General features: G+C 42.6%; 1 protein-coding gene across 1 annotated transcript; it reads left to right on the top strand.

Moving 5' to 3' along the window:
* Positions 1 to 3,849: 3,849 nt before the first annotated feature.
* On the top strand, positions 3,850 to 5,784 carry XCR1 (X-C motif chemokine receptor 1). The gene has a single exon (XM_069088242.1). The coding sequence runs from the start codon at positions 3,850 to 3,852 to the stop codon at positions 4,876 to 4,878; it is 1,029 nt and encodes a 342-aa protein (XP_068944343.1). The 3' UTR covers positions 4,879 to 5,784.
* Positions 5,785 to 9,769: the final 3,985 nt, after the last annotated feature.

Genomic DNA, 9,769 nt, shown 5'->3' with positions numbered 1-9,769 from the left:
AGAGACATTTGGGGGATGTGGCCCCTAGAGGATTTGATTTTCTTTAACAATGAACATTTATTGCAAGTGTTTTACTTTTCTTTTTCCAGTGGGAGGGGAGAGAAGTGAGAGGGAGGGAAAATGTTTATTAACTGAAAGAGTGAAATTTAATTTTTTTTTAAAATTGAGATGAAGAGGGGTGACCCTTCTTATGTCCACACCTCTTAACACAGAGGACCAAGTCTCCAACAGGACCTTTCCTGATAAGGAAAACCTGATGTGAGATAATATCTATAAAGTACTTGATAAATGCCAGTTATTATTAATTATTGTCCTCCAAGTTGTTAGGCTTCTTACACACACACACACACACACACGCACGCACACAAACATCCCACCATATTGCTCTATTTATAACTTGTATTTACTCATCTAAACATGTCATTTCCTCCAGTGGAATATAAGCTGCTAGAGAGAAGGGACTATTTTGTTTTTTTAACCCTAGCACCTAGTACACCTGACACATAGTATGTTCTTAATACATGCTTACTGAATGAATGAATGAAGGTACTGCTAGACTGGAAAAACCTTCAGTTTAAACTCAGTGGATGCCTCCAAATCTAAACAGACTTACTAAGCTTAGATAAGCTCTTCACCAGGTTGGCTGCAGCGACGAATTTTCCAGTCACAGAAACTCTTGCTGAGCATTTAAGTCATACTAGGGTTGTGATTTGAGTCACCACCCTCCTTAAATAACACATCATATACTGAGGCATTTGGTTTGACTTCTTAATATAATGTCCCAGAATAGGTGAGATGAGATCTGTCCCAGGAAATCTGAGGCCTGTGGCCACTGTTATTCTCAGATATAGATCCAGTCATGAGGATCTGAAGCCAGACTCCATCTATAAGTGCCTCACACTCCCTGTGGCTGACCAACCAGTCCTTGAGAACTTCTCAGATCTCAGATACACAAGATAGCAGTACTGGTGGGTGTTTAACACCCCCCCCCCCAAAAGGATGAATACACATGTTTAAGTTCACTGTTTGTTATAACGCTTTCCTAAATCTAGACAATCAAGAAAACAATCCATCAAGCTCTTGTCTGTTGTAAATGCTCACACCGAACATTTGATAATCACTCCCTCTAGGCAAGCTGGTTAGAGCTGGCTCCAGCATGCCCCTGCACACAGACCAAACCCTGCTGCCATGACCAAGCACCCAGTTAGACACACAAAATGAATGCATGGGAAAGAGCAGGACCCTGCCTCGACCTCCTCCAATTCTCCAAAAACAAAGGCGCCTCCTAGGAAAAAGGGACCCCACCCTTGCCCCTAGCAGATATACTTTGAGAACCTAGCAAGTTCACTGTGCTAGGTGTTAATGATAAAAAGACCAATAAAAAATAGTCCCTTCCTCAAAGAGCTTACAATCTAGTGGGGGGTGGCAGGGATGTACATATATATATGAATATTTATAAATAGAAATAATATATATTATTTATATATAATATATGTAATGTTATATATTATATAAATATTATGAATATAAAATATAAATATATATTATATATCTGGGTTTTTTTAGACTGGACTTTCAATTTCATGAAAGTATAGAACTGCCCATGAAGAAACTCATTCTACCAATATAGATAAGCACCTTCTTTGTAATTTATAGAATCACCTGGAGTACTGCAAGTTATGAGATTTGCCCAGGGTTATAGAACCAGGACTTGAACCCCAGATATGGGGTGATATACTGTGCTGGAAATAGCAAGTAAGTTCCTTTGGCTGGAATATGGAGTGTATAGAGTGTGGAGAGTGGACTGACATGTGACTGATCTTCCCTATCAAAGGTCCATAGTTCTTCAGGTAGAATGGAGAGTGCACCAGTCGTTCTGTATAACTGAAGGTCCTTGTTCTGATTCTTTGGGTAGGTAGCCTAGGATGGGACCAGGGATCCCTTCTGCCATGGCAGCAAGTGGGAGGCAGCTTCATACCATGAGTGGTGCCATGTGGGCAGCCAGGTAGAAGAAGGCTGTTAGATGATACTTACACAAGGGAAATTTGCACCAGGATCTCCACAGAGAGATAGCCTCCCATCCTAGCTGAATGATGGGATCAGAGATCAGAGTTGGAAAAGATCTTACAGGCCCTCTAGTCTAAGCATCTCATTTTACAGATGAGTGAAACTGAGGCTCAGAGAAATGGAAGTAACTTGTCCAAGGTCACACCGCCAGTATGTGTCACAACCCAGTCCTCTGGTGCCAAATCCATTGATTTCCCCCCTGCCCCCCTCACTGTATGAGGCTGTCTGTCATCATGAGAGCAGAGGCTTCTTCTGGCTTAAGCCAGTAGCATGGGGAATCCTATTTTTGTAGGAAGCTGGCAATATCCCTTCCTGCAGTGTTATATGCACACACACACACACACACACACACACACACGCACACACACCCTACCTGAGCAAGAGTGGGGAGGAGTGAATTTCTACTTTAAAAGAGGTAGTGAAAAAACTGTCATTATTGTTTCAGGGAAGGAGAAGGTAAGCAGCTCCCCCTTATACTCTGTTCCTTCATTGTCGACAATGGTTTTTCCTTCTATTGTGCGATCCAGAGGAGTTCATTTGGCCACCAGAAAGACTATACCTTTCAGGGTTTGAGAAGTAGGTGTTTTCTATCCATTTTTTTGCTTTTTAAAAGGACCTCAGTAATTGGAGGAAGGACTATCCTTACTGCTTTGATAATTAATACTGTATTTTCAATTTGATTCTTTGGAATTATGTTTCTATATCCAAGGCAAAGGGCCCAAATTCTCCTTAATTGTGGACAGACAGAGGTCAGTGTCTAATCTAATTTTCTTGAAGCCTTATTAGTACTGTTGGACTTAGCTTAGAGATATTTCCTCTTTTTGTTTGCTATCTATGTGCCTAGGTGGTCTTTAAGGTTGTGAGCTCCTGTTCTGCTGGATAACCATCTGTGGAAGATAGTAGGAGAAGGGATCTCTCCCCTCTGCAGAGCCTTCCCTTTGGATGCCTCATCCTGGCATGGTGGTGATTCTGGGCTCTTGGAGGCTATGCCAAGTGGGACACAAGTTCTGGCTGGAGAGGTTTCAGGTAGAGGCCCAATGCTAGGATGTATGTCCATTGTCACCTAGCATAGCTAAGTTTTGACCACTAGGCTGATTGCAAGACAATGCATTTTTTGGCTGTGGTAGTAATGCTACAAAACCTCACTGCTAAGGCATAGATGGCCATGTTCTGAGTCCAGGAAATTCCTAAATAGCTTACTGAAGTAAGTTGATTAGACCTTAGCTCTAAATTTCTTTCTTTTAAGTTTTTATTGACATCTTTTGGTTTTATATCACCTTTAATTCCTAGTATATGCCTCCTCTCTCCCCTTTCCAAAGAATTATGCTTTATAATAAAAAACAAAAATGAGAAGGGGAAACAGCTCAGCAAAACTATCAAATCTTCCATCTGTCAGACAATATATGCTGTGGCCCACCTCCTCAGGTCCTTTATCACTCCTCCACACTCCCATCTCCACAATTTGTGTAAAGAAGAAAGGGGGGGGGGGAGGCTGGGTGGCCCAGCAAATAGAGCACTGGCCCTAGAGTCAGGAGGCCCTGAGTTCAAATGCGGCCTCAGACACTTAACACTTACTAGCTGTGTGACCTTGGGCAAGTCACTTAACCCCAATTGCCCTGCTTTCCCCCCTCCATAAAGAAGGAAAAAAAATTCTAAAAAGAAAGGGAAAGGCACTCTCCTATTTTTTCTAGACCAAGTTTGTTCACTCCAAGGGCACAGCATTGGCCAACTCTAAATTTCTACCATTCAGTGATGCTATTGAGGTTTCTGCTTTCCACACAGATGGATTACACTTGGAACCCAGACTACCAAGTCTCTGCCACAACTGTTGACTATGACATTGATCTCACTGGCTCCCTGTGTGAGAACCAAGCTAACTTTGAATTAGCGACCCTGACCCACACCATTTTCTACTCCTTGGTGTTCCTCCTAAGCCTGGTTGGGAACAGCCTCGTCCTGTGGGTCCTGGTGAAGTATGAGAGCCTGGAATCCCTCACCAACACCTTCATCCTGAACCTCTGTCTCTCCGACCTGCTCTTCTCCTGTCTGCTCCCCTTCTGGATCGTGGTCCACTACTATGGCTGGATTTTTGGAGAGTTCTTCTGCAAGCTCTCTAACATGATTTTCCACGTCAGCCTCAATAGCAGTGTCATTTTCCTGACAGTGATGACCGTCCACCGGTACCTGTCCGTGGTGCACCCCCTGTCTAACCTGGGCAATAAACCCTTCCGCAGCAGAGCCCAGATCATCTCGGCCATCTGGGTGGCCAGCATCATGGCATCTGTTCCCGATACCATTTTCCACACGGTGCTGCACGACACGTTGCTCCCCATTTCGGCTTGCGACTATTCTGAGCTAAAGTGGTTTCTGCTGTCTGTTTACGAGCAGAACCTCGTCTTCCTCTTCTCCCTGGTGGTTATCTTGTTCTGCTACATTCAGATCCTCAGGACCCTGTTTCGGTCCCACTCCAGGAGGCGGCACCGGACCGTCAGACTCATTTTCACCATCGTGAGCGTTTACTTTCTCAGCTGGGCCCCCTACAATGTGCTCCTGGTCCTGCAGACACTGCAGAGACTCAGGGTCTTCCAGAGCTGTGAAGTCATCAAGCAGATAGAATACTTGGTCCAAATCTGCAAGGAGATTGCCTTCTCCCACTGCTGTTTCAACCCTGTGCTCTACGTGTTTGTGGGAGTCAAGTTCCGGGGGCACCTGAAGGTGCTTTGCCGCCGGATTTGGCCTTGGCAGTGGAACCTGAGCCCTCCGCCCCGCGCCTCAGGGGCCTTCCCTTACGACGATGCCTCCTTCTACTGAAAAGCCTCTTCCAGGGAGAAGTAGCCCCCTAGCTTCCCCTTCCCCAGAAAGGGAGAAGAAAACTGACAGGACAAGACTGCTGGAGTTTTCCTCTCTGGGGAGTTGGGAGGAAGGAGAAATAACAAAGTTAGAAGGAGTTTATATTTTGCTAATAATGTACCTTGTGTTGAGGCTAAGCAGAAAAATGCCCCCTGGAGGCTATATTTGGGTGATTTCTTTTGGGGGCAATGGGATGCAAAGAAAAGGGGCTACAGCTTTCTTTTTCTACTATTGGTACCTAACTTGGAAGATCTATGTGCCAGTTGGTGTTTAGGACTGGGCAAGTTTGTGTGTCTAGAAGACTGGGGAGATGGGCTAGTCAGTTTCATGGCCTCTTGGTCCCACTTCATGGGCATCTCATTGCCATCTCCTGGGGTCAGAGCCAAGCTCCAGGGCAAAGCAAACTCAGATCCTATCAATCAAGTCAAGAGGATGGTATTTAGAAAATTAGCCTTGTCCAGGCTGGTGGCTGCATTGGGTAACTGAAAAAAGAATGTCTATCCACCCTCCTCACCCCCAATGGAAGGGCATGAAAGAGGATTTGGAAGCTAAGAGTAGGAATGAAGAAGATTGGGGGGGGGTGGCAAAAGGGTACCTGGGAGGACAGAATAGTGGAGGTGAGAATAGGAAGCAGAGACAGAGAATGCAGAAATAAATCTGAAACTTGGTCACCAGTTTATCAGCAGTTTGAATAGGGAAAGGTTGCTTTGGGAAATAAGAAGCATAACTTGCCTTTACTTGACGCTTTAGGGTTTGCAAAATGTCACATGTGTGACATATGTGTATATGTATTTTATATGTAGATATAAATATATCCATAGATGTGCATATAAAGTCTGTATATAAGCATATTCCAAGTGGAGCAAATTGATCATTGAGCTGAGAATTGCTGCATTACCATCAAGGAAAATGCCTCCTGGATGCTGCATATAGATGATTTCTTTTTTTTTTTTAGGGGGGGGTGTGGAAAATAATGGAGACATCAGCAAATAAAAGGCTTAATGACTTGCTTATGGTTGTTTTTCTGCCATATTTTATAGTAGGGTGGGTTTCCAGAATATATCATGTCCCTATCAGGAGTCTGGAGCAGTTAGGTGGCACATTGAACAGAGTGCTGGTCCTGGAGTCAGGAAGACTCATCTTCCTGAGTTCAAATTCGGCCTCAGACACTTACTAGCTGGGTGACCCTTGGGCAAGTCATTTAACTCTGTTTGCCTCAGTTTCCTCATCTGTAAAATGAGCTGGGGAAGGAAATGGCAAACCACTCCAGTATCTTTGCCAAGAAAACTCCAAAAGGGTCATGAAGAGTCAGACAGAACAACAAAATAAGGAGTCTGAGTTGGATCTGTGGGGTAGTGGGCAAAGAATTGGTAAAGGACTGGGGCTCCCCTGAGCTAGCTGGACTCTATCCATGTCCTAGACAAAACTGAAATAATTACATTCTGCTCCTTCAAGCTTCATTTTTCTTTGCCCGTTTCTCCTCTTACATTCTTCCTCCCCCTCTTTCCATCACTCAAAAATTAAAGGAAAAAATAATGAATGGATAAATGACACATTTTTTAAAATGGAGACATAGCACCTTAAACTAAAGAGATTGGATTTATTTTACTTGGCTCCCAAGGGCAGAATTATGCTAATAGGCATAAATTACCAGGAGCCAGAAGTATAGGTCAGTGCCAAGAAAAACTTCCTCACCTTTAGAGTCTCCCAGTGTGGGATACGTCAAGAGACAAGAAGAGTCCCTGTCAACGGAAGCCTTCAAGGACACGTTTTATGACTGATATCCATTCTTGCTAAGATATCTGGTAGACTAAATAGTCTGAGAGCCCTTTCTCTGAGATCCTGTGACTGATTCTCCTAGTAGAAATTTCAGGCACCACAATAGGTCAGGAATGAAGATGATTTTCTTTAGTTGGGGAAAGGAAGGGAATCTTTCTTTACTTTTTGGAGTTCTTAGCAGGTTCCTGCTCCAACAACAACTGAAAAAACAGCACTGTGTTAGACGCTGGGGGAGAGACAAGATGTAGATAAGATAGGACCCTTCCCCTAAAGAGATTTACAGTATAGTCAATTCTATCCAGACAAGCCTAGGTTAGAGAACAAAAGTATTTTAAAGCTTCCAGGACTTCAGAGCCCTTCTGGTCCAACCTATAAGCAAAAAAAAAAGATGCTTCATCTTCACTATAAGTTTTCTCTTCCCCAACCTAAACATACTGGGTTCGTTCAACTAATTCCCAAAGGACATAATCTCAAGATCGTTCTTGGTCTTTTCTGGTTCCCCTTCTGTGCACTCTCCAGATGATCAATGTCCTTCTAAAAAATATGGTCCCAGGGGGAGGTAGGTGGCACAGTGAATAGAGCACCAGCCCTGGAGTCAGGAGGATCCGAGTTCAAATGTGAACTCAGACACTTGACACTTACTAGCTGTGTGAACCTAGACAAGTCACTTAACCCTGATTACCTGACTAAATAAATAAGTAAAATAAAAACCTGGTCCCCAGAGCTAAATCCAATACTCCACATAATTGCTTGCATTTTGTCTCCCTCATTAGAGGATGAGCTCCTCAAGGACAGAGGCGGTCCTTTGCCTTTCTTTACATTCCCAGTGTTTAGCACAGTGCCTGGCACATAGAAAGTGTTTAATAAGCTTTATTGGTTGACTGGCTGAGCCGTGACTGACCAAAGTAAGGTACAGTGGGAGGACTATCCCTCCCTTAATTCTGGATTCCACACCTCTCATAATATAGCCTGATTTCACAACTTTTTTTGGTTGTCACATCATCTTATGACCAGGATATTCCAATTGCCTTCTTTGCTTTAGACTCCCCCTGCCCAAAAGCAAAAGGTATGGGGCATCATTGACAGAGAAAACCCTTTTTTTGTCATTTTGAGAAATGATCAATTTCCAAACTTTGATTAGTTTCCCCAACTGGAGGATGGGCAGGTACTATCACCTCCACTGGGGGTGTATTCTTTTAGGAGTATGCAAATAGAAAATGACTAAAATTATTGAATATTTCCAAGACTGACTCCCATATTGACTTTATTTCAATGAAAACACATTTCAAAGCAGTCGATAAAAAGTCGATATAGCAATTTTTCTGTGACAGTGAAGGCAGCCTAGGGACTAATATGGTAGGTGAGAAAGAGGTCAGATTTGATTTAGTGCTTGGCCAATCTCGGCACAGGGACGAAAGTGATGATAATTTATAAAGTGGAAGAAGTGGTCATGACTGACAAGATGTTTTATTATCCCATGTGACATGGGGGTGGTTCAGGGGTTTTTAAACTTTTGAGTGTCTTTGATCCTTATGAGGAGAGGAGGTGGCATGGTGGCAAGATTGCTCAGCTTGAAGGCAGGAAGACTGCAAAATTCAGCCTCAGGCAGGTACTTAGTGCTGGGTGGCACTGGATGAGTGACTTAACCTTTAATTTTCCTCAGTCCCTGCAACTGAATGGGAACAATAAGAGTACCCACCTCTCAGGATTGCTGTGAGGACCAGATCAGATAATATTTATAAAACACTCATCAAGGGGTGGCTACCTGCTGCAGTGAATAGAGCACCAGCCCTGGAGTCAGGAGGACTTGAGTTCAAATCTGGCCTCAGACACTTAACACTTGCTAGCCATGTGACTTTGGGCAAGTCACTTAACCCCAATTGCCCTTCGCTCCCCCTTCCAAAAAGTCAAAAATAAAATAAAATTTAAAACACTTAACACAGAGCCTGGCAAAGAGTGGGTACTTAATACATGCATATTTCCTTCCCTCTTTTGGCAAACTGGTGAAGCCTATGTACCCCTTCTCAGAATAATGTCTTAATACAATTATTTTTGTTTTACAATTGTTTTAATACAATGAATAATGTTTTGAAAACAATTGAAGGAAATGCCAAATTTTCAGTAAGATGTTTAGTGAAAATAAACATGTAAATTTTTTCCTACCCAAGTTGACAGAACTCCCCCCCCCAAAATCTACCTGTGGAACCCAGATTAAGAAATCTCATCTTTCCTTTTCCAAATTTGTACCATATATTTTCATCAGACTGAAACAAATGCCCATATTTTATGTAAATATAACTTTGAATAGTGTAAATCTGATAAATGTGTCCATTTGGGGGGGAATTCATATTTGTCTTCACCGGGACCTAGCTATAATACTTTGGCAGTGGTATAGGAGATGGAGTGTAGAAGGGGAAAGATTGGCGGCAGGTAGATCAAATGAGGTCTATTGCAATAGAGCAGATGAAAAGTGACAGAAGACTGAGGTTGTGGCCATTTAAGGTGAGATGAAAACATAGGTAAGAAACATCGAGGGGGAAGGTCCCATTAGCCAGTCTTGGTGACTGATTAGAGAGAGACAGTTAAGGGAGAGTGAAAAGTCATAGATGACTGCTAGATGACCTGTCCTTGTAGAAAATTCTGATCAGGAAATCTTATATAACTGGGGAAACACACTTTAAAATTTTGAGGCATTTTGCAAATCAACTCTAAAATCTAAATGTAGAAGAAGCAATTTACTTTTTCCCCTTTTTATCATATCTGGTTCAAGAATCTGCTTCTTTCGTTTTTTCCTACTAGTAAAGGATCAATTGGGTTTAAACAACAACATGTATCTCATTGATTTACAGATAACTATTGCTATTTAGAGGAAATGTTCAAACACTGAAACCAAATGGGAAAAAATAAAGTTCATATTTGCATTCCATCACACATCTTTCTTCCCTTTCTTTACCCACTTGGTTTTAAAGGAAACCTCAAGAGTTATAAAAATATGGTTGCAATGCAGGATGAGTGAACTGGGAAGTACCTATAGCAGGAAGAAAAAAATTAATTAAAAATGAATTGGATCTAG

The sequence above is a fragment of the Petaurus breviceps genome, unplaced genomic scaffold, assembly GCF_028583685.1.
Source record: "Petaurus breviceps papuanus isolate PSGF00001 unplaced genomic scaffold, PetGlider_PUasm1.0 185, whole genome shotgun sequence".
In the NCBI taxonomy this organism is placed as follows: Eukaryota; Metazoa; Chordata; class Mammalia; order Diprotodontia; family Petauridae; genus Petaurus; species Petaurus breviceps.
The sequence above is the reverse complement of the archived record's forward strand: the minus strand, read 5'-3'. Positions and strand labels throughout refer to the sequence as shown.